General features: G+C 40.1%; 1 protein-coding gene across 4 annotated transcripts in view; it reads right to left on the bottom strand.

The window, feature by feature from the left end:
- Positions 1 to 7078, bottom strand: part of LOC105928334 (netrin receptor UNC5D) — an 86101-nt gene extending 79023 nt beyond the window's left edge. For all 4 annotated transcript variants that reach the window (XM_036140444.1, XM_036140446.1, XM_036140445.1 and 1 more), the window contains exons 1-2: positions 6938 to 7078; positions 6638 to 6741 (exon numbers count right to left, since the gene is read on the bottom strand). In XM_036140444.1, coding sequence (XP_035996337.1) covers positions 6638 to 6741; positions 6938 to 7061 — 228 coding nt within the window. In that variant the 5' untranslated portion in view covers positions 7062 to 7078. The remainder of the gene's footprint in view (positions 1 to 6637; positions 6742 to 6937) is intronic.
- Between the last annotated feature and the right edge of the window lie 18984 nt (positions 7079 to 26062).

The raw sequence follows: 26062 nt of genomic DNA, 5'->3' as shown, positions 1-26062 counted from the left end.
AAGTTGAATTGTTTGTGATGTATATGTCCTTGTTTTTGGCTAACCATCTAAACTGACATAAAGGCACATGGTTACTGTGCAGGAGCTGCAGAGATCGACAGCTCAGGTGGGCGAATAACAGTGCCTTGCAAAAGTATTTAACTCTTGGCATTATTTATGCTTTGTTAAATTCCAATCTGCAGTTTAAATGTTCTAACTTTATTTTATGTGATGGATTTGCACAAAATTGTCTAAGTTGGTTTGGTTAGACTATTTACAAGCCTGCGGCTCCCACAGAGATAGTATTTTTTTTAATCTCCTTTTTCTGAATACGTAATGTATTAACTACTTTCAGGATGGAAGGATTATTTCACCCAGTATAACAAAAAGTGTTTCTGAATAGGATTACCAACTATAGCTTTAGGGGAAACATTTAAATGTGTCGGAAACGCCTAGTCAAAGTTCAGACTTCAATCCAATTGAGAGTCTGTGGTTAGACTTGAAGATCGCTGTTCACAAGTGAAAAACATCCAACATGAACATGAGCTGGACCAGTTTTGCATTGAGGAATGAGCAAAATGTACAGGGGGCAGATGTGGTGAAGTCATAGAGACTCATGAACAGATATACAGGCTAAAGTTTCTTGCTATTTTGTTGTTTGAAAATATGAAAGAAAATGTCCTGTAAATAAAACCACGCAAACTCAAACAATCCATTTTAATTCTGGGTTGAGAGGCAGCACAATATGAAATAATACCAAGGGGTGTGAATACTTTGCACAGCACTGAATATCAACAGTTAGATGTCCCCTCCACAAATCTAGCTTTTATATTTGATTGAAGAGCAGTAATGAAGAGGCATTGTAGAAAAAAAGCCTTAAGAAGTCTTTTTTGCAGTTTGCCATAAGCCTTGTAGGGGACGCAGTAAACATGTGAACAAGGGTGCTCCAGTCTGATGAGAGCCTGTTTGTGACCGATTTGCTAATTTAGACATGTGTTAGACATGTTTACAGAGTGTCCTTGCTATCCTTCCATGTAGCTAACTAAAATGCAATCCTGTTATGCAACATAAAACAATTGATTGTTTTTATTGGAACTGTACTACTTTCAGTATAGGTCAATAATACAATTTACTAGCCCGTAGCAAAACTATTTGTTGAAGATTCTCACTTTTACAGAAAGAACCAGTGCCCGTATTCACAAAGATTCTATCAGAGAGCTCCTATCTTAGGCTACAAATTCCTCCCACAGAGTTTTAGCCTCAGAGTGATTCAGATATCTGCTGAGAGCGACTCTGAGTACAACAGACATTTTTATCTGGAGGTGTGGCTGACCATTTTACTAGGTGTGACACTGTCTTTTAAGAGCTGTGATTAGTTGATACAAGAACAAAACAAACAAACAAACAAAAATCTATGCAAATGTGCTCCTATAATCAATGGAGCGAAATTAACCGATTAGACTGGATTAAGAAATGTGTCACATGATGATGACAAAATTAACAAAATTAAATAATTTTCACACAGAACCAAAATGTTTGATTGTACCTTATTTACATCCTCATCATTCAATTGATTTGCTCATAATGTTTACTAACCAGCCCAGTGAACGCTGGAGATAGGCACCAGCACCCCCCGCGACCCCATGAGGGATAAAGCGGTTTGGAAAATGGATGGATGGATGGGTTTACTAACCATACTGGTAATTTTACTACTTCATCTATTTGATATTAATGTGCACTCACCTGTCAGCATTTTACTGGGATTGCCTGTTTGTATAAAGCAGTTGTATTTGGCAAAAAAACAACAACAACATAAAATGGAGAAAAAAGGTGGAGAAAACTCAACTGTATACAGGAGTTGCACCTCTGTCCACACAGCTCTGGCAGGAGAATAGAGGAGTGTTGAAATGTAAATTGGTGTTAGGATCATGGTGCAAACAGGCACACTTTAAAGTGCATTTCCGCAGATCAATGTATATTTTTCTCTGCTTTTACACACTAGCAAGGAATGTCACAAGCACTCCGTGCAACCAATCAAAAGCCAGTCTCTAAGGAGATGGCATCACGCAAGTGAATGTTGAGATGACCATTTAGACCACTGACAGCATCATGTACAACACAGAAAATACTTTCTCACCTCTTGTACATCTTCCCCAGAGGATGAGAGAGAGTGGATATTATTGTACTTTTTCTTATCTAGAGTTTGTATTCATGTGTATATTTTTTCTGACTTTTTTCAACTCTTCTAAAATGTGTTTTATTGAGAGCATTTTACAGTCTGTCAATAATAGAAACATTCCTCTGTACTATATATATTTTCTTATTTTCTACTTTCTATTCACAATTATTTTATATTTTTCTTATTATTCATTTGTCCTTGATACAATTCCATTACTTGAGCTGCACCTTTAACATGTCAGGCCACTGAAACTAATCAGTTTTCCCCTTTGGGGTAAATAAAGATTATCTGATCAATGTATTAATAGTCATAGATAGTATGATTGTTAAAGACATTAATGTGCTCATTCTTCCACTGTTTAGGTGGTGGATCAGCAAATCAGCTCTCTCTGTTTCCACCATCCTCCTGCTTAAGACAATCTTAGGCTAAAAGTTCTCCTCACTACTACTAACATTTTTTCACTTTAGGAGCTCTCTTAAGGCCTAAGATGCTTTGTGAAAGAAAGGAAATTTTAAGAATATTAGAGATTTATAAGATTTGTCCTAAAATGCCGTCACTAAGTGCTACTTTTAGTAACTTTAGGATTCTTTGCGAACATGGGTACTGGATGTTGGGCACATGGTGTTTCTACTTTTACTAATACTTCCTTCTACATTGATAATGCTAAACTTAAAATTACGATCGAAGTCATAGTAGATATTTGTTGCCTACTGTTTTAAAATAGACAGAGAGAAATGATAAAACAAACTGTAGCTCAAATTAAAGCAAATTAAAGTGACACAGATCAAGAACTGTAATTTAGAGATAGTCAGTAATCAAGCTCTAAAGGAACAGGCTGGAAAAAGAAACATGTTTGTGACAGCCATTCAAGATGCAAACTGAGGCTCTTTACACACAGTGGTTATCCATTAAAATTTGGACAGTGAACGGTAAATTTCAACAAAACCTTTCAGTTTTCACCAAAAAAAATATTGTACAGAGCCTCAGAAATAAATTAAAACCAGTAGAACGTCACAGTTGCTTTGATTTAAAGGCCATGAAGATTCATCTGATCACCGAATTTCTGTTTGGACATTTATCTCTCCTGATTAGGCTTAACATACCACAGGTTGCTACTAAATTTTCTCATCTCAGCTACAATTGTTACTTCTCACTTAAGTTTGGCAATCAAGTCATTGTTTGACTGTTGAACAAAGCTCTGATATCAGCACCAGGATATTACTAGAAGAGTCAGATTTAAAACAAGTGAGAACCGAAATGCTCAGCTAAGCACTATAGGAAACAAATTTGGTCACCAAAGGTTTCTATTTAAATGGTAGATGCTAAATATGAAAAAATAGCTCACATGTGTGAGAACCCATGTGTACACTAATGTTACCAAAATGTTTTAGCAATTCAACAATATTAACCTTGTGGTCAGCATATGTAAAGGCTTGCTGCTTCAGATGTTGCGTTTTTTTAAATTTGAAGGGATCGAGGTTTAGTCTTTGTACAGATCACAGGCTTGTGTCTTTTAGTAAATGGAAAGCTTCAGATGAGTGGGCACACGGACTTTGATATTGACATATTTCCCTGCTGAGCCTCTGCATGGAGGAACACAGCATCAGAGAGCAGCGCCACTCACCACTCAACAAGACTGTCCGCGTGAGCCTCATTTTATATTCATAGTAGTAAACATTAAAAAGAGCAGATTTCTTTTCTCACACGATGAAACACACACACGTGCACATCACGCACACACACACACACACGTCCTTAGAATAATAGAACGGGAGGGAAATTAATAGATGTCCTTGCCATGCACACCTTTATGACAGAAAATTAAAAAATAAAATAAAAAAAGAGACAGTTCCTCTTATTTTCATACATTTTGCCACATTACAACCAATACAATGTTCAATATTATTTTTGGAAATTAATGTGACAGAGCAGCACAGGTGATAAACATTTGTGAAGCGGAAGGCAAATGATATTTGGTATTTGTTATAATTTACGAATAAAAATGTGATTCGTTCTGCTACAGTTGTCACCTCCCTTTACTCCTTTACCTGTATAGAGAATCTAGTACATCCAATTTCCTTCAGAGGCTGGAGAACAGCTGTAGGTAATTTAATGTCAGGCGCTCTGTGAAGGCCTCAGAAACTTGCCAGAGAACATTAGTTAACAGACAACGTCATCAGGACCAAGGAACACAGCAGACAGGTCAGGGGGAAAGTTAGATTGAAATTTCATAGCAGGGTCAGGTTAGTGTATTATGGCACTCTATTTTATCCATCATCCAAAAATGGAACAAGTATAGAACAAATGAGCATGGAGCAAAAACTACCAAGACATGACGTCCGGTTAAACTGAGAGGCAGCACGAGAACAGCATTCGTCAGACAAGAAGCTCAAGGTGACTAAGAGATCCACGGCTCAGGGAGGAGGATCTGTTGATAAGGTGACTATTACGCTCGCTGTGCTCTCCACCGATCTGACCTTTATAGAAGAGTGGCAGGTAGAAAGCCATTGTTGGAAGAAACCTGTATTTTTTAGCATGATATAAAACATGCAGGAGACACAGCAAACACGTGGAAGAGGTTGATTTGGTCAGAGAACATCAAAAGCTAACTTTTGAGATAACATGAAAAAAAAAATAGTTTGTGGCTGGTAACCTACACTGCAAATCACTCTGAGCACACCATCCCTTAGGTGAAGCGTAGTGGTGGCAGGATCAGGCTTTGGGGAGGCTTTTCTAGCAGCGGAAAACTGTTTGAGGTGCCAAAAGACTTCAAACTAGGAAGAAGGTTTACCTTCCAGTACGACAGTGTGACAGCTGTCCCAACTGTCACACAGAGGCAGGAAGGGTAATGGGTTTCTGTTCTTCCTTAATATTACTTTACATGTTGATTTGAGTAGTTTAGATTCTTATCTTTAAAATTGTTTTCATTAGTCTGACTCTTTAGTTAACTATTTGCAGTGCACACATTTAGTTAACTTTATTTGTCAGTTCTCTTGTATTTTTTGTTAAATGCAACAAATTAATTTCTTTTGAGTTATCAGTTTCCTCTGGACCTGCTGCTGAAATCATCATACAGATGAGCTCCAGCTGATGTCCTATGGCTGTCAAGCTTCCTCAGCGGGTCGTTCCATTTGTTTGGCAGGGGGAGGGGAAATTTGGCCTTTAGTTTATTTAATTTTATCATTTCTTTAATGTTTCTTCTTTTTGTAACTTAGTTAAAAAGTAATATTTATTCAATTTAAAGATTTAGTAATGTGTTGACTAGTATTTGTTTAAGTTCTTGTGTGTTTAATTACCCCTGTGTGTGAAATAGCAGTGGTCTGATCAGCCACTATTTAAGTTCCCCATCAAAAAAAAAAAAAAAAAAAAAAAAAACGTTCCCCATCATGTCTTGTTTGTTAGGTCAGTTTTGTGCTTGAGTTCTTTGTATTACTACCTGAGTTATAGTTTGTTATATTGACCTCAGTTTTTGGGACTCCCAATTTATAATTTTTGAATAATTTTTGTATTTTTGTAATAAATTAAGAATATATTTTTGGCTGGTCTATGTAAAACCTTCACAAACAGCAACCCCATTTACAGAGCCTGCAGTAATAATAGTCATCTTTAGTCATTGCAACATACGTTTCAATTTATATTCAGCATTTAACCCATCCTTAAGAAGCAGTGGGCTGCCACGGTGCAGCGCCCGGAGAGCATTTTGGAGCTAAGGCTCTTGCTCAGGGACCCAATGTGGCAGTCTGAGGGATTTGAACTAGGGAACCTGCAGTCTTCCCAGGACACAAGCCGTGTTCTGACTACCAGGCCTCCACTCCTTGGTTTAACTCCCAGCACGTCCCTGCTATGTTAGAATGGCCCAATCGAAGCTCCGACTCATATCTAATAATAGCCGTTTAGTTTACCTGAACTCCAGCAAACAATAGGCAAAAATATCAGTCTTTAGTATTCAAAGCTAGTAAACAGTATTTATTTCAAAGAACTTACAGCGGTAATTGCAGCAAAAGAGGTATTTACAAAACATCTACTGAGAAGGACTGAACACAAAAGCAAACCATCATTTTCAGGTTTTCATTTGAAAGCCCCAAATTATAAACCGCCCTGTGTTACTCTATCACACAAAATCCCAGTACATCTTTGCTGTTTCTCATTTTAAGGTGGTAAATTGCAAGAAGGCGTACGGGATGTGAGTAGTTTTTGCATTGCACCTCGACATTCACAGACACACAAATAATCCCCCTCCACTATCTAATTAATGTCTATCATGGACACCGAAGCTTAAAAAAACGTAACTCGGCTTATAACCTATAACTTTCAAACCCTCTGAACTGAAATGTAAGGTGCAGATGTGTCTTTGAGAACCTGAAGTTGTGGAGCAAAGGCGTATTGTCTCATGACAGCTATGAGTAAACCAGACAGATAACAGCTGCTCTCAAGCCAAAACGGGGTAAAATGCTTCTTTGAAGTGCAAGCAGCCCTCACCTCAGCCACCGGCACTCCCTCTGGGGGACGACAGTGCAGAACAATCATGCCGTTCAGAGGCACCTCGGTGCCCTGGGGGTCCTGCTCAAAGTTCTTTCTCAGGTCTGAGAAAAGACAAAGAAAATTCAGCATTGAGGAAAAACAAAATACAGAACCATTAGGAAGCGACATTAAATTGTGTGCTGTTACATGTGTGACCTTAAAAGCATTGATTATCATGGTGTTTGACAAGGAAAGAGTGTTTTTTTTTTCAGACACAGCTGGGTCAGCACAGAATCAAAGAGACGTGGCGGGGCTTACAGGCGATCCGGACGCTCGCCTTGCGGCTCTTGGAGGTGCCCAGGTGGCTCCAGGCGACGCACAGACACCAGTAATCCTCCGGGCCGTGAAAGTCCTCCACCTGCTGACGCGACACGTTGATCATCACTTCACGGATCTTCAGCCCTGCAAAACCGAATGGATGATGGCTCAGATTAGCTTTCATTTACATCTCCGGGTGATGAGTCAAAAAGATGGAGATTTGCGGAGACAGGATGATGAGTCAATTTCGAATCTGATAAGATTATCAGCGGTAAACAGATCTGCCGTTTGACAGGGGCAAATTGAGGAGAGACCGCTTGTCAAGGCATATACATTTTGGTGAATTTGTTTCGATGACTGTTCCACCTGTATTCTCTCATCTGGCACAAATTCATGCAAGGGTTCTATTTGTTCTAAAAAATTAAGTCCTGTGTCATCGTTGGTCTTTTAATGCTTTCGTCAGGCAAACAAATGAACAGGAAGCATTGATTTTTTTTTTGTGTGTGTGGCTCCATATAGATTTGACTTTGTTGGGCTTCAAATCTTCTTTCACTCCCTGCAAACCACGAGCTATGTATTTTGAAGCGGCACTAACTAATTTCCGGGGGACGCATTATTGGTAAAAAGGAGCGGATCAGCTTCTCATTGTTGCGAGCGAGAGCATGATCAATCTTTTTTTTTTTTTCTTTTCTTTATAAGCATCTGAAAGGGCCATCATTTAGGATGTGGGCAAGAAAAACAAAACAGCTCAACTAAGAGCTGTTTCTGTACACAAACGCTTTCTATAACCGTCAAATCCTTTCAATTTCTCCTGCAGAACTTCGACTTAATGTCACACGGGTCATCCGCTAATATCCACATATTGTCTGTGATGCAGCCCATAATGAGCTGGGCATGAGAGGGACATTTTCTGAGAGAATTAAAAGGACTTTAAAAAGCCTGGGATTTCAATTATGCCTGCCTATGCGCAAAACCTGACAGGCTTGGACCATTAATGTGTTGTATAATAGGGGTTGTTTCACTGGTGTCCGGGAAAATTGCAGCCTTCAACAGACGCCTGTGATTCTCTGACTAACCCTGCAGAAACCTGCATTTCAGTCAGCCAAGTTGAACAGATTTTTAATACGGTGCTATGGAGTTATGAATAGCTAATGTTTAGTGTCTGGTGTCCAAGCTCATCACTCCCTGCAGAACGTAATTAAGGCTGCACAGTTGGGGGGTGGGGTGGGGGGGCAAGAGGGGCTGGTGGATGGAGCGCTGAAAGCAACAAAACCCCACCCCAGTGAGCACAAAAGTCTGCTCACAGTGTAGGTGGCTTGTCTAGACGGTTAGCACTGGAAAACAGGTCTGAAGCGACAACGCTACAACAACCCCCCCGACACGTCACGCCTTGCATCTGCTCATTAATGTCCTCCGTTGCTGTTTTAATTTGACAAATTTTCCACGCACAAATTGACAAATGTAAAGCGGGCCGGGCTTTTCTATTCGACCCCTCTACTCTGACGCCCCTAAATGAAACACAACGCAGCCAATTTCTCTCAAAAGTCACCTTGCAACCAGATAGAAGTCCTTTCCATTTAAAGTCAGCATCACATCCAGCGGCTCTGCTACGGCCTCAGAGCTTTGTTAGAGAACATTAGTGAACAAATAACACCCGAAGACCAAGGAACCCAGCAGACAAGTCTAAAGAAGAGTTAGGCTATAGAACGGTCTCTAAGGCTGTGAACCTCTCACAGATTATACATAAATTGAGTATGAAACAACTCCAAACCTACCAAGGCATCGTCATCAACCTAGACTGAGAGGACAGCTCCGGTTGGAGAATCTTGCATTTTTAGTCCCATGAGTCGTATAGATGACACAGCAAAAATACTTAAAGCAAGGGTTTGGCTTTATGCACAATGCTATTTGCATACCATCGCCGTCATTAAACATGGCAAGGGGAGTATCACGCTGTAGGGATGCCTCTCTTCCGCAGCGGAAGATCAATGCAGCTAAATAGAGAGTGATCTTAGAGGAAGAACATGAGACCAGGGATGGAGGTCCACCTTCAAGAAGGACAAAGACAGCAAAGATACAGTGGTGGAATGATATAAATCAGATAATCCAGTTCCGAATATGCTGCAAGACTGGAGGTACATGGATGTTCTCCGTTCGACCTGACTGAATCTGAGCCAGTCTGCAAAATATTTCTGTCCTTAATGTGCCAGGCTGGTAGAGAAATACCCCAAAACATTTACAGAATCACATCAAAAAGTGGATCCACAATGGGAACAGAATAGAAAAACACAGCATGTTTTACTGATTTTTATTTGTTAAAGATTATGAAAACAAATTCTTTCCATGTCACAACTATGCACTACCTTCTGTTGGACATTCTTGTGAAATCCCAATAAAACACAGATGAATGTGATGGTTGTAACATGACAAAGATTGTAAAACTTGTTAAAATCAAAATCAGCGTATACTGTACTCATGTTATTTTTATCTTTGGTCTATGGATAAACTGAGTTAACTGGACTTGACAGTACCCTGAAGTGCTTTTTTTTAAACATGGAACAGCTTCTTCTCTTTTTGTGTAGAGACAAATTTTGCCTGACAGAATCTGGTCTCACTCCTGATATACAAAGTAGATTAGCATTACAACAAATGAAATCCAGTGATTTAATAAAAATTGCATGTTCTTTTACCATGTCTTACATGTAAAGGACTGTATTCTCAGCTAACTTGTGAATATGGAGGATTTAATGCTCAAACATTTTAAGCTTGAGCTTAAGTCAACTGAAGGAAATTCTGCTTTGAAGTATTGGCTTAATCAACGTGTTTCAGGTAATATTTATTTATTTAATACCACAGGTAAAGCATTTTATTGCCTACAAGTTTTTAAGTTTGGTGGGTATGTGGCCCAGGCGTTAAAGCACCTTGCAAGGTCCCCGGTTTGAATCCCACAAAATGCCATTCTGGGTCCCTGAGCAAGCCCCAGAATGCTCCACGGGTGCATCACAGTGGCAGCCTGCTGCTCCCTAAGGGATGGGTTAAGTATGGACGGACACATTTTATGGGAATGTACAAAGCTTCAACTATAAAGAAAGAAGATTATTATTAATCTAATTACATTTTTCCCACAGCTGACAAATAAAGAAAAATGACCAACAAGACCATAACTCAAGACCATAACTCTACCAGCAGGCGTCTCTGTCATGATAAGGTTAAGTGGGGCACAAAAGCTCAACACTTATTAGCAGCAACACATTTTTTGTGACACATACAACCTGACTAAATATCGTTTTATATAACCTAAATGTAGTTTCATTTTATACATAAAATTACAAATAAAGGCTCACTCAATGTTGATTTAATAAACAGAAATATTCACATCAAGCCTTCAACTAGCCAGCAAGGACAACCAACACTAGAATAATATTTGCGTTTAGTTTCCATTTTCCCATGTTTTATTTTACTTGTTTTTATTTTCCTATGATTTATTCATGTAGAGCACTTTGCATTGTCCTTGTACTGAAATGTGCTATGCAAATCAATTTTCCTTGCCTTGATGGTCGCACACTATCTGGCAGAACGCAAATGTAACGTGTGCAATTTGAGGACTCTGATTGGACGATCCGAGCTTGGGGCCGTAGACTGTGTGCCCCTACGGCTGTCTACTGCGAGCGTGTTGGGCATGCGCACTGCGATTGGTGGGCACATATATATAGACACAAATGTATATCACAGAATTTTATTGTTAAGGGAATATTTCTTTTGTACAATATTACTCTATAAAGAATGATCATGTCCACTGATTATTGCGAACATAAAGCCCCACGGCGCCCTCTGGTGGGGCCTGTCCCCACTGGCCCCAAATGCAGAGACGCCACAGAACTCTACTATCATAACATGTGGGATCTTTAATATCTGCCACACAAGAAAACAACAAGTGGATGGTTTAACTGCTTGGTACTGTACTTGTTTCTATCAAATTGACCTACATCTTGATACAACTATGAAACAACCATAGAATTGGAAAAAGTTCATGACTGTATGCATCTATTAAGTCCCTTGAGCCCGAGCATGTAGTCCTAATTCTGTACAGTAAATGGTCGACACTTATTAAAGTCATACAATAAGCTAAGGGGCTCTTTAAAAATGCTTGCTTGGGCCCAATTTAGGAAAGGAAACATTTGATTTTCACGGTGCACATACTAATGTTATACATGCAATGTACTTTAAGACCAATTACATGGAAAAGTTTCAATTATTTATTGGAGAATGAATAATAAAGACAGGAGTGATTCAGGGAACCAGCAATGATTCGTTCAGGTACATATAGGTTCGTGTAGGCAGCTCGCCTAATTTAACAATCATGGCTTGAATCTGTAAGATTCAATTCTTGTTGGAAGCCCTACTTTTGTTAATGCTTCACAATAGGACCCAGGAATAATATTTTACCGAGCAGCAAATTGATGGGGCAAAGACATTATCCAAACACCGACACCACCATGCCTTACAGGCAGTGCTGTTAAACATTTGCATTAAGTATGTGTGAGGTTGTGCAAGTAAAGCTGTCCTTGGTTCATCTACCCACAGCCCTTTATTCAGTCCATACAGTTCTAAAAGCAGGACTGATTATCTCTGTTATAGTCCACCTATTAGTTCACCTTTTTCTCTGATAGCTTCTAACGCCTTTCAAAAATCAGTAAAGGCTTTAGAGAGTTCTGTTTACCTTCATTTTCTTGCTTCCTTCCATGTCAAAAGCAAAAAAAAAAAAAAAAAAAAAAAAAAAGAAACATCAAACAGAAAATACCAAATGTATAAGAAAGACAAGTTCTTATCACTGACACCAAATCTGAAAACAGTTACACTAATAAGGAGAAATCTAAAGTGTTAATCAACAAAAAACGCTTTCAAAGATGATCGAGTGTTTGCCTGTTTAAATAAAAACCTTCATCATTGGGATGAGCAAACATTTTCATGACACTTTAATAGTCTGCCATTAAGTGGGAAACACTCATTATTTGCTTCCCACAAAGGAAACCTCTATCTAAGTGGCGCCTTCCAGGGCTTTGCATGTTCCTCAAACTCAGACTCAAGCTGCTGAGCAGGGCGCTCGTCTGCCCTGGGAGAAACTGAGGGTTCAGTCTTGCCAAAGGGCAGTTGGGCATGTAGCTGTGAAAGGTGAAAAAAACCCTGCTTTAACACCTGAGTAAAGCTGCCTGTGGGGATTTTGAGCTGAGCGGCGGAGAAAGGAATAAATAAGTCTAGTAAAAGTGCAGTTTAGAAAATACAAGACAACAAACTAACTCTGTCAAAAAAGAAATAAATTAGCCAAGTTAACAAATCCTGTTCAGCAGCACGTTGTTTCAGCAGCTGTTCCAGGCCTCTTGTAGTTTGCTCCCTAATCACCAGGACCTCCACTTGTAGAGGAGCTGCCGCTCTGCCGGCTTTTCTCATCATGCCATACGTCGCAAACAGCAGCTTAGGCGTGGGCAGGGATTAAATGAAAACTATTAATGGGAAATGAAAGGTTATCTGACGGAGCCTAATGAAGTAATGTAAAACAGAAATGTTCTCTGAAAACACTGTAATCCCCCGCAATGACTTACTAATAATATATACAACAAAACCCCTCCTCCATCTACTTCTCCCTTTCACAACATCAAATTAGTCGTAATCAACATGCCTGATTAAATGAGAGCGCAGCAGATTTAATTTAAGTAAAAACATAAGATTGACTTCTAGGGAGGAGCAAACCTATCAGAAAACAGGATTTTGCTTTATGTCAGAGTGCCAACTGTGGAATTTTGAACAAACTCTCCTGTACACAGAAACAGCACAGTGAAAGTCTGCCAAAACACAACCATTAGCCAACGGGACTAAATGTAGCAGTGACAATTTTGTCACTAAATATGGGTTTAGAAAACAGATCGCAATGTTTTTATTGGCGTGAGTCTTCTTTTATGTCGGACTAAAACCAAACCAGAACTATAAAAATCAGCCAGAATGTGGATATGGAGGTCCACGGAGGTTTCTGCAGTGATATAGTTGTATTAGTGGGGAAAGGTCCACAATTGTTTTAGAAAATGATTCATATTTCCAAAGTTGGGGGATATTAGGGCCCTGGTAGCACCAGTCGTAGAACATAACGTGTGGCCTGGATACGTCTTCCCTGGCTTTGTTATTAGAGAATTTAAAGGAAAGGTGACCCGAGCCTCAAGCCAAGGCAACAAGGTCACATCCACACCGGACTGGCAGCATAAATCCCATGTGGAAATGAATATGTTTAATGCAAAGCTTCTAGTCCCATGGCAGCTGATCACAAAGTCTCTTCTCTGGCTCAAACCAAATGCGCTGAAGCACATGAAAAACAAACTGGTTTAGTTTTTTCTTGTGTGGGATTCCCTCTGACTAGACTCACTCAAACAGACCAACTCTGGGCTGAAACTGATGGTGCAGCTGCAGAAACCTCCCACATTTAATAGGAAACTTTGAATGTTGTTGTTACCTGCTGCAGTAGCTTAGTAGTAAAGCTTGGAAAGCAGCCGGGAAAAAAAAAAAAATGTTGGATGAGTGCCATTAATGCCTTCTCAATGAAATTGGGTATTGCTAATTGGCCATGGTCAAGCTGTAACGATCATGGAACAGAGTTAGGGCTTTTAAACCCCAGGAAAGTTCAGTGGACCTTGATCTATGTGCAGAAAGTGACAAAAGCGATCGGGTGAGGCAGTGAGCTATCCAGCATGTTGCTCCGGATACAGGTACAGTTCAATACTTTTTGTTTCCCAATTCTGAAAGTAAAACTCATTTATTATGTAGATTCATAACCCATAGAGTGAAAATTTTAATCCTTTATTTCTTATGATTTTTAAGATTATGGATTGTAGATGAAAAAACAAACAAAAAAAACCCGAATTCAGCGTCTCACAAAATTTGAATATTACAAAAAACACAATCACGGTGAAGGCTGCCATGAAATCAAGTATCACATTTTTTTTTTCAATGTACCTGTACATGACTCGAATGCAGCAGAACAGCAAAAAGATAGTAGGGAAGGAATGTTGCTGTGTTGTGTGACACAGTTTAATACATAAGCAGCAGATGTCATGATAAACCATCAGAAGGTAAGCTTGTCAAGGCACTCTTGCTGTTTAAAGAAGAAATCATGGATTCTTACAAAACAGATGTGATAGCAGCAGCTACACATGCGTCCTCTTGCGCTGCCATGTTTATGTAGGCCGCCGTTGTTTTTGTCGCATCGGTATGTCCCGCCTTAACCCCCAATACTGCAACGTGATTGGGCCAAACGGTTTTTGGTTCAGACGCAAACAAAAATATAACATAAAAATAAGAATACGATATACTCTAAGAGTTTCAGAAAGGCTTTCCTTGATTTATTCAGTTGGAGAACATATTTACAATTGCTTTATGAAGAGATGGAGGGTTAAACAAATCCCATTCCTCAAAAATTCAAATAAAGAACATGACAGTACAGATCTCTGATAATATTAATTATCTGCAATTTTATTTCAGATCTGATAGATATCAAACTTAGCAAAGGTTTTATTATCTGCTCCTATTTTTCCATAAAAGCTTGTTGCTTTAAAACTTAGTTTTCGTAAATGGTCATGCATAATTTCAAATGGTTAACTTGAACTAATAATCAGCGATGATTCAACAAATATAAAAGGAATGGATCGAAGATCAAATCTTTTGTTTTAGGTGCAATCAGTACTCAAGTTGCTTGATACAGATGTACAATTGCTATTTGGTTAAAAAACAACAACTTTTTTTTTAAATAATCCACAACCTATACAATAACACCAGGAATTTAATATTATATAGTGTACAGGTTTTCTTTGAAGAAGTAACTGGATTTCAGCTGTATAATTGCTAATAAATCCAAGACATACAGAAAAAAATCATGGAAAAAAAACTAAACACTAAACAAATAACAAAAAGTGAAATTTAAAATACAACTTGTTCTGCACTGATCTTGGTCTGTGGATAAAATTCTCCTGTTTTATTATAATCTCTATAACAGCAGCACAATGTTTCACTTTCTCCTTTTGCCTGTACAGAAGACTTGCATCAGCAGTCAAATGTCAGGCTACATTATGATCAATGTCACATTTCAAAATGCTGCCATCAATTTCGAGACACTGTTGTGCAAGCCTGACGCCACGCTGATGGATGGATTATTTAAATACAGCTGGGCTCTGTAGCAACAGGTAATGTGATGAAAATAATAGCTTCTGTTTAAACCTGGCAAAGATGATTCAATTCTTTGAATTTAAAAGGGGATTTCTAAACGAAACGTCACTCTTCTTCTTATGCTATTCAAATGCAGGGATTTTAGCGAGCATTACATTGCAGTTCACAAGAACGCCTTAAACTTGACCTTTCAATGTAATCGTGCTGGCCATTTCAAAGAAATGTTGGATCCGGCGTAAAGTACCGTCTGCTGTTTCCGTTTCCGTTGACCACACCTGAAACCGGCTGTCAGAGCTCCTGCAGAAAGTATCCCAGCCAAAGATTCCCCAAAAACAGATGGGTTGTCTCTAATTGTGAAGGCGATCATGGCGTCATCGGCCGTTTTTTTTTCTGTTTGTAATCACCGTCCAGGAATGGGTATATGTTTAATGTTTGTCTTATTTGAAATGTTTTTGAGTAAGCTATCCTGGTAGCAGGCTATCATGTTAGCGCCTGCTACCATGATAGCCTATATGCTGTCATGGTAGCAGGCGCTACTTTATTAACATGTCGGCCACCAAAATACTCTTACCAGTTCACTACTTGATGTCGCTGGAATTGGGTCAGGATGTTCTTCGGTTGTGCCCTTTCCTCCGACAAAATGCTTGCTACATATGTAGGCCGACCGCCCCGGTGTACCCAGCGCACACATTTCTCCTTGTCAGTCTTGAATTTCGGGAAAGTAATGAAAAAAAACATCCTTCATATACAGCCGATCAGCGTACCTCGAGTCGCTGTTGCACGTTCCATAGCAACAATGTTTAAAAACCACGGTCTTAGATTTGGAAAAAGCAGTCGTTTTACCGAGTAAAACCTAGGCTAATTTCCTTATATACCCTGGCGGCCTCCACGTCCTCACCGTTCCTCTGACCTGCTGAACTCCAAGCTGTTTCCAATTTATCAGAATGGTTCACAGTAAGCCCTTGGGTCTCGGCAGAGGAAACTTGATATTGTTTATTTCATCGTGTTTTGCTTTGTTTTGATGCGTAAACCGTTTCGGAGCTCAGGCTTTGATTGAAACTTGGGTGGTTTGAGCACTGATACTCTGGTAACATGAGCTTGTTCCATTTTATTGTCGGGTTACCTTTGTATCCTCTCACTAACCTGTGTAAAGAATGTCATATAGTCCTTATAAAACATGCTTGGTTGTGTCTCTGTTACCCCAGCTGTTAATGCTAATGCTAATTCCAGCATTGGTTCTGCTTGCCCTATTCGTGCTGCGATTGGCCAAAGCACGGTGCATCTATACACCTTAATATTTCTATAAATTGTGCTTGAAGGTACACCTGGACATTAAAGGGGTCACTAAACAGCACAGCAGCACCTGGTGGTACTCGCACTGAGTTCTGAACTTCAGTCCCACCTAAAGACGATCCGTTGTGTTGGATGAATCACTTGAAGCTTCTATGATTGTGGTGAATCAATGTTCTTAAATCTGATATGCAGTACTGTGCAATAAAACATGCCTGATAGTTAAGCGTGTGCATGAGAAGTATGCAGTATCAATAGTATTTTCCCCTCTGCCTCGCCTTGTAAACTCACCTAGCAAATGATGTTCTCTGTCAGCTTTTAAACCGACCGGAATTTGGCCTCGATGCCAGTTGCTGTAAACAAACCTTGGTTCTTAAAGATCCACATTCGCAATGAACTGTTTTATCACTGCATCCTTTTACTGATTACTGGTGTCATTTTTATTCCGATCCCTTCCATTTTCCTTATTCTTTACATTTTTACTTAGTTTAGTTGAATGTTATTAGCTTAGTTTAAGAGCACAAAACAAGTATGTGTGTTGCAGCTTGCTGTTTGAGAATGCCAGTGTGCTGATTCACTCCTTCCTGAATTATGTTATAGTACAATTCATTGTTCTACAATACCACACCTCACCAGGCAGGCATTTATGAAACAATAACTGACAAAGGCTTTCTTTTAAGCATTAGTTTAAGTGTACATTTTTGGACTGGTTCTAAATAAATCCTATTCCTAAGAATTTAAAGAAACATTCTTTGTTAAATGCAATACCTTAATGGGAAGGGAAATAATTCCCTAAGATATTATTTTAGAAACTGATTGCTTTATGAACCTTAATGTAAATGAACATGGATTAATCACAGTACAATATGTTCTGGCTTACAGAAAAATATTACAGAACGGTTTGGGTTTTTCTCTTAATCGGTGATTATTTTGACACAATGACGCATTTTCATTTTTGATAGCGAAATCAAAGGTTTCACCGTTTCACTAAAAGTGTTTTGTTCCCCCCAAGTCCTTTTTTAGGTTAAAATAAAATGACACATCGAGAACAAAGGGAGCTGGAGAAATGTACTTGCTTTCTGAAGGTGAAATAAACAAAAGAGTAACATCCAAAGAACAGCTCGACTCCCAGGTTCCCTTGCTTTTGGTGGAGATCAAAGAGCCCGGTCCTGTTTTTTTTTTTTTCAAGCAGCCCAAAAGGACACTCAGTGACAGTGTGTTAGAGCAATGATCCAATAACTGCTCGGTCCTGATGCCGTTAATGGACACTTTTCTGCATTCAAGAATGAAAACATCGATTCAGCTCCCTCCACGGGTCTCTCCCTTGTTGCTTGTTTATTTTCCTCCACCTCTTTCTCTCCCCTGCTTTCCCTTTAGGCTCATTCCACTGGCTCGTGATGGAGCGCCACAAAGCCCTGACAGCAAACCTCAAGGTGGAGTAGGTTCCACTTGCTCATTGAATCGCGTCTTTTCATGTGTCTCTATAAAAGAGTCCGAAAGAGATATACAAAGGCTTGATGCTCACTTATCATCTTGTGTTACTCTCCATCTCTTTTTCCCTTGTCTCTCCCTGCGGCGTCTCCCTCCCGGCTCAGGCCTATTGTTTTTGCCTTGGCTCGCTTGATGAAGAGGTCCTGAGAGAGCTGAGCACTGCCAGCTACAAGTGGTTTGATCCGGCCCTCCGTCTGGTCCGGCTCGGCTCAGCCACGCCCGTCTCCCCACCACGTTTAACTCCAAAGCAAAGGAGCAGGACTGCGTTTGTTGGAGGGATCCCCGCGAGGTGGCTGAGCACGCAACGGGTGACACGGCGTGGGCAGCCGGGTGAAGCGGATGGATGTAGCTTTAGGAGAAGGGTCTGTCCGATATGAACCCGGCTTTAGGGAAACGTTTGTGCGATGTGACACTGCTCTGTGGAGCTCAGCGTGGGGTCGTGGTGGTGGAGCCGAGACGAGCCCTCCCAGACAAGCGTAACATGCTCCCAGCAACTTTTTCAGTCTGGTCCCAGCTGGGTTTGTCATACTTTAATCCCAGCGCCGAAGGGGCGCGGTCCTTCATGCCTCAGAAAAAAATAATCCTGATAATTCAACCATTAAACTGCTACAAGTCCTCATCTGAGGCTTTCCCCCTCAGCTGGCGTGTTTATGTTTTTCTAAGAGCAGCATGTTTGCCTATTAGGGTGTACTTGTGCATATGCAAGTGGCTCTCCCTCAGTGGGCCCCTTCATTTATTTCATTTCCATTTCTCTAACTAACAGTTTGTGACACCAAGCCCCCTCGGGGGCATCTCACTTCTCCCCGGCCAGCCTTCGCTCCTCTCTTTCCCCCTCTGTGCTGCGAGTTCAAGCAAGGTTGATGATATCTCACCGAGTTTGAGGATCAGAATACACATCATTTGACGGGCCATCAACAAGAACAGACATCCATACTTCCTCTACCTACCCCGCATTCAAACGCTTACCTCAATCGCTATCTCCTTATCTCTAAATCTACCGGTGCTTGAACTCCTCTCTGTCCCGAGACAACCAGCGCCGTATCGTTTTCAGCCTCTCTTTCACTCTTCCATCAACTTCTGTTTCCAACGTCCTCTTTCTCCTATTATTCCCCCTTTCTCTTATCTCTCCATCAGGGTATCATCCTTTCAGCCAGAGCCTAAAGGCACAGATATCCCCTCTGTTCCACCTCCCTTCCTCGCTTCTGTTCTTTCAGTCTGCCCTTTGATAATCTCTTGAGCTGCATAACTGATTTCCATATTTTAGCACTCATATAGCACTGTCTCCTGGTGTAAGTCTCAGCAGCCAATATGCTGCAGGGATGTTTTTGTTTTTTGGATCTTTTTCGGAAGGCCTTCCAACAATCCTGAGCTAACTGATTGATTCTGTCTTTAAAGACTTTATCTCTGGGATAATTCGAGGGAGCGAGCTGTTTTCCTGAAGCGAGGGTCAAATCAGTATAATAATGATTCAATGGGATGTCTGGCTGAGCCCCTTTCCAGAAGGCTGTCCAAAAGGCTTACACGTTGCCAAAACAAAAACTCTTTAAATGCAGTTGTACTGAACTTGAAGATGCCCTGCACACATAAGGAATGTGACTTTGGTTCCACTTTGCTCTCGGTATAGGTATTCTAAGTATAAATAGATAAAACGTATTGGGAAATATATAAATATTTTTTATGTAAATATTCATATATTTATAGTCTGAATTAATTAAAAAATGCACAGCGTTGATTCTCAGCACGGTAGCTGGAAACCCTCACAGTTAAATGTTCACCAGAGGTACAGCCTGGGGGCAGAGACTGTTTCTATGGCGGCTGTTTTTTTTTTTTTTTTAACAAATAGCACCCTGTAGCGCCGACCTGAAAGTGAAGGTGTAAACAGTTTGTGTCCGGGATGTGTGGGGTCTCCAAAGAAGTTAGCTGTCCCTTTCCTGACCCTAGACCTGGACGAGTACTGGATGGAGGAGAGTTCAGCCCTGATGATTCCCTACTTTGACCTGATTGTTTGTTGCAGTCTTGAAGCCTGTCATGATTCGTGTCTGAGCCAAACCAAACAGCAATGGATGTGGAAAACAGGGTGAATAATGGCAGCGTAGAAGATGACCAGCAGCTGCGGTGGAATGTTGTGCTTCTTGAGTTGCCGCAGGAAGCAAAGCCTCTGCTGGGCCTTCTTCTCTTTAGGTGTGACGACCAGCTCAGGATGGTGAGGGGAGGCAGTGTGGCAGATGACTCTAAAAGTCCACCATCATCTACACAAAGTGGGTTAAGCCCTTGGTGTGTCATTTAAAAAGCTTGGTACGCACAAAACAGGGCCTGAAACTTGCACATGTCATTTCCACTAAAAAGATGGGGTCTATAAAAAAAAAAAAAAAAAAACTTGATGGGAAACTGTTTGGTCCTCACTGCATCTCTCACCCATACGCATGATCATTTTGGAGACTGGGGAAATTGGCAACACATATGGGGAAGTGGTGAATCGTTGCCAAACTGCATGAGGATTGTCTGTGCAGATTCTCAGTTATCCGGGTCTTCGCAACAGTAAACTGAAGCAACTTAAATCCAGACTTACTCCTGGATAGGTGTTGAAACGTCTTCAGAAGGACCTCTCAATTAAATAAAAAACGCCCATGAGCCAACTTAAATTGTGAATAAAAGTCATCTGGGTTTTCTACCATCACATTCCACTCCGCAATGATCACCAGTGTGACGTGTTCCGCCGATTAACAGATTATTGGGACAAGATGTGAGGCAATTACTTTAACGGCTGTACACATTCAAACACACTGGTGCGTAATGCTGCGCGGTGGATGCATTGGAAGTGTTGGGAGATTACGGGGGAAGATTGCAGCCTCACAATGTCAACATGGAGCCCAATAATTTAGTTTAGTTTTTAACAAGTTCTTTTAATGTGGACAGCATCTGTGCCTTTACCTCTGATTTACACATTTAACAGACTCCTATATTTGTGAATTTTTCTCACAGTTTCTGTGAGAAATTTTTTTTTTCTCCGTGGTTGACATTTCACCGTGATAAAAAAAAAAAAACGATCAGTTGACCCATTTTAATTTAACATTAACATTGATGAGCATTTACATTTGCATTCACAGTTTATGGTTGAATCTGGGCGTGTAGAGGGCAGAACCAGGTCCGCAAATGTTCAGGTACAGCTGTGATCTACAAAGGAAAATTGTGTACTGGTGTGCATGCACATGCTTTTACAAATTGCAATTTCTTTTTGCCGTACGCCATTTTTGATTTTTAGGCATATGGAAAGTCTTAGTATGGATTCAACACAATGTTTTATAAATGAGAGCCCAGGTGGTTTTCACTGCACTAGTGAACAAGCAGAGTTGTGTTAAAGAACAGATTTATGTCGATGCATTGTTTGAAGAAATTGATTTTGACCATAATGCAATTAATTTGCAGCATATTTCATGTATACATATTAATTATGACAACTAATTATTATAATTATTTCTTGAGTATGCATTCAGCCTTCAAAGTGTGATTCTATGTGCATTTTTGTGGCGGTCCCATTTAAATAATTAGTAACAATTAGTGTCAGGCAGGCAGGTACCTGACCTCAGACCTCAACACATATCATTGATGTAGGAGATTAAGACGCCTTAGGTAAATAGTGGTGACTGAGGCATACATAATGCGATCTCCAGCCAAACCAGTCTGTCTCATGTTTTTACGTATGTCATAAAATTCAGCAGCATGAGTGTTGTAACTCTGAGACACCACATTCATTGTACATTGGTGCTGCTGCAAAACAAATTTACCCATGTGACATTGTATTATGGCACAATGATAACATTACGTAATCTTATCCTGTGCTATGCAGATGCTCTTTCTTCGACTGTTTGAATCTTGAGCTAATTTGGAATTCAATCATGCGAAAAGTAACATGAGACGATTTGACCGATGCAGTCAAACTCACTATAAAAAGCTTTCAAAGCGGTAAACATTTGTGACGACTCTACAACAAGTTCAATATATTATTGGAATGAAAAGTGCAAAAATGGAGCACTTGAAATTTATTAGCAAACAATTATTATATATCAGAAAGTCAACATTGGGCACACTGATAATGTGACACCAACATCTTAGGGAAATACTGCACAGACTTAATAGGATTTATGATGAACCTCCCAGGATGTGAACACAAGAGCGAATCCAACCCCAGGTTGATCTGATGGTGAAACAGCGACTCCATGGTAGGAGACACGGGAGGCTCTGCTATTGACAGAAACACAAAATTGCCAGACTTTCATTTGTTAAAAAGCCTGATAGCCCCATACTTTCTGGGAGATCGTCTTTTGGAAGTACAAAACTAACCTATCTGAACTGGAAGGAAAAGGATGCTCACTTTTTTAATGGCTTTTTTTAGTAAAACATATCTAATTTATGTCGTATGCATTTGTATTCAGCTCACCCTTTCGCAAATACAAATGTGCAAATTCTTTTCTAAGAATGCACATGCCCGAGGCCGGTTTATTTCACAAAGCCAGTTTTCCAACTTCAAACTGCGGAAGCTCAAATCTTAATGGCTTTAGGTTGAGCACATCAGGACATAGCAGCCTCTGACTTCCCGCTGCTGTAGCCAAAGTCCCACCTCATTCACCTGTTTCCCCCGAGATCAGATAATAGTCCAAACTAAGCTGCTATCGGCTGTAGGGATAGATCAAGGCTGATTCAACCTAAAACTCTTGTTTAGATCTCTTCTCTCTCGCTCTCTCTTTCTCTCTGTCTCCGGCTATTACTCCACTTCTGGTGATGTTTGTTCCAGCTACTTTGGCTGAATTGGCTGAATTATCAGCAGAGACACTGAGGGGCAAAGATGGTCAGAGGGTCTGCTGCAGTTCATCAAAATCTCCGGGGTAATTATTTACACAGCAAGGCGTGTATTTCAGTCTCAATAATAATCACAGAAAAGATTGCTCTAAAGTAGAATTTGTAGCAAAGACTCTGTGTTTTAAAAGGGAGCTAAATGAGAGGGTGCCACAAGATGTTGTAAGTATTTTCCTGAGCTCAGAGCATTAAACTTTCCACTTCTGTCATAATTCAGCATGTGTTATTCCATCTGTCAACCCCATGGTATGTCTCACTTTAAGTCACATTATACAGTTAACATCAAACAAGAAAGTTTGATTTGGGTTTATGTAGGAGGCTGCATTACTGTCAGTTCAGGTTAGTCATAAGTTTCAAACTTCCCGCAAGGCCACCTGCCTTTAGCAATATTTTAGTGCGTGCAGTAATGAGTAACTCATACAACAGCTGTAGAAACAGCCAGAAAAACCAAAACCAGCACCATCACAATAAAAAACACTGTTTAAACCAAGCAAGGTAACAAGAAACAAGTTATTATTTAACTTTGCTCTTATCAGCCTTTATAATACACCAACTATGGCCTTCAGATGACCTTTTACCTTTAACATTGTTTCCCAGCTGTAAGGATTTTTTGTTGTTGCCCATTCTACTTCTCAAAACAGCTTAAGCACACCGGAGTATATACCGGAAATCTCAGCAGCATGAACACAAGCCGGTGTGGCAGTAATGAAAAAGCTGCAGCTGCTGCCTGAACGAGCTTAAAGAAGATCACTGTTTAAATTTTTACTTGGTGAAAGTGTTTGTACAGCAACCTCAGCGGAAGTTGTACTGCAAGCAGTCTGCGCAGCCCTATTGACTTCAATGGATTCTAATTGCTACAGAAATCATATAAATCGGTTTTCAGGCAGATCGGTTGCCGAGCCTGACCCAGTGTGTTTTGGCGTTTAGTCAGGTTGGAGGAGCTTCTGAACAGCCATTTTCAAGTTATATCGCTACCTGTCAATTGGATTTAGGAACACACTTTGATTTGGCCTTTGATAGAACTAAATCTTATTTGATCTAAATCATTTCATGGCAGCTCTGGCTGTTTGTTTAGCCTAGTCCTGTTGGAAGGCGAACTTTAGCCCCACGTTCAAGTCTTGTCATCTCTGACAGCTTTCCTTTCTGGATTTCCTTTCATTCAGCTTCATCTATCTCCCACTCAACTTCGACCAGCTTTCCTGGCTTTGAAAGGCTTTTTCTTATCATGGTGCTCTCACCACCATGTTTCACAGTGGGAGCTGTGCTGTCAGAGGCTTGTGCAGTGTAAAACAGGAGGACTCTTGAAGTTAGGTTAATACTTTTGGAGGCAGTTGGTTGTACTACATGTTATTTAGGGCATCACAGTAAAGAGTGCTGCATTTGACACTTTTCTGATATTTATTAAAAATAAGAATTATGCATTCCTTTCCTTCCACTTCAGCAACATGAATTAATTTAGGGTGGTTCCATAAAATCTCAATTAAAGACAAGCTTGTGGTTCTAATGTGACAAAATGTACAAATGTTTAGGGGGCGCTAATATTATAGCTAAATTAAAGGCCTCCATACTTTTTACAGGCATTATGCCCCTGTTGTTAAAAGCAAATAAAAAACCCGTCACAGACATCAGTTGACAGTAAACTAGGCGATAACAGAAGCGACATTGAATTCCTTGCCAACAACCAGTAATACAGTGGTGAACAATACAAAACACTTTCTTTAGGATCAGATTTGTCACTGGAAAAAAAACATTATTTTCTGTTTGCAGAAGGGTTCCCTGTATGCTACACATGAGAAATTATGTGTCATGTTTTTATTTTTTCCGTTCACGTCTTGTGAATGTGGCCACAAAACTAATTCAAGCAGTTAGGAAAAAATCTAGATTACGTTGGTTCCTTAGTGTAAACTGTAACAAAGCTTTTGGAAAGAAATAGGCACCGGGAAACTATAATCCATCTTGTATGTAGCTAATGTCAGAGTGAAGTTACAAGAGTACATGTCTGAGCTGTAATAATTTTCTGTGAAAATATGGCACAATATTTTGATTTATTCTTGTGAAATATTTAGTTCCTCTAATCAAAAAACAATACAATCAAAGTTTATTTATAAAGCACAAACACAGAGGGAAAGGATCTGTACAGATAAAAGCAAAAATATATACTACACCAATACAACTAGTAAAATTCAAGACAGGTTGTCAAAAGTAGAGGGACTTGACAGCTTTGACCTGGCTGTCAAATATAAGCTTTTTAAAAACAATATTGGTGGAGGTCAGCTTCAGAAATTGGCCAAGACAACCCAGGCTCAAATATAGGCAGTTTGATGTTTTTTGATGATGATCTTTTTTCCATTAAAATTTAATAAATTTAAAGCCATCCACCTGTTCACCAGAGTTTGCGTCACCCCTATGTGGCACATAGATTTGGCAAACGACTGCATAAATGTGAAACGAGACACCTTGCTTACAAAGAATGGATCCAAGAGGGAGCAGATGAAGTGGACAAAGAAGGGGGCTAAAAACTTAACAGTGAGGAACCCCATATAAAACCGTTAGTCAGTCAGGTAAGACCTTAACCACACCTGTGTTGTTGTTTAGATGGCTACTCACTGCTCTAAGCAAGATACATTCAATTCAATTCAATTCAATTTTATTTATATAGCGCCAAATCATGAAACATGTCATCTCAAGGCACTTTACAAAGTCAAGTTCATCATATTATACAGATTGGGTCAGATTATACAGATTGGGTCAAAAATGTCCTATATAAGGAACCAGTTGATTGCATCAAAGGTCCCGACAAGCAGCAGTCACTCCTGGGGAACCGTAGAGCCACAGGGGAGAGTCGTCTGCATTGTACATGGCTTTGCTGCAATCCCTCATACTGAGGCAAGCATGAAGCGACGTGGGAAGAAAACCACCCATTAACGGGAAGGAAAAACCTCCGGCAGAACCGGGCCTCAGTATGAACGGTCATCTGCCTGCGACCGACTGTGGGGTACAGAAGACAGAAGCAGAGACACAACAAGACAGACAAACAAGCACAGAAGCACACATTGATCGATATCTGTTCTACATTAGATGGTAGTAGCGGGTGAGCCGTCTTCTCTGGATGATGTCACAGTTAACAGAACGCCAGACCAGGTGTACCTACTATGAAGAAAAAGAGAGAGAGCAAAAAGTTAAAAGCTGAAATGACGACAGTCATTTCAATGTATACAATGCAAAACTGGAGAACAGTAGACTGAAGAACAGTAGAAATCAGTAGAGTGAGAAAATTAGACCCTG

The sequence above is a fragment of the Fundulus heteroclitus genome, chromosome 8 (assembly GCF_011125445.2).
Source record: "Fundulus heteroclitus isolate FHET01 chromosome 8, MU-UCD_Fhet_4.1, whole genome shotgun sequence".
NCBI lineage: Eukaryota > Metazoa > Chordata > Actinopteri > Cyprinodontiformes > Fundulidae > Fundulus > Fundulus heteroclitus.
Note: the sequence above shows the minus strand (reverse complement) of the source record. Positions and strands in the feature narration are given on the sequence as shown.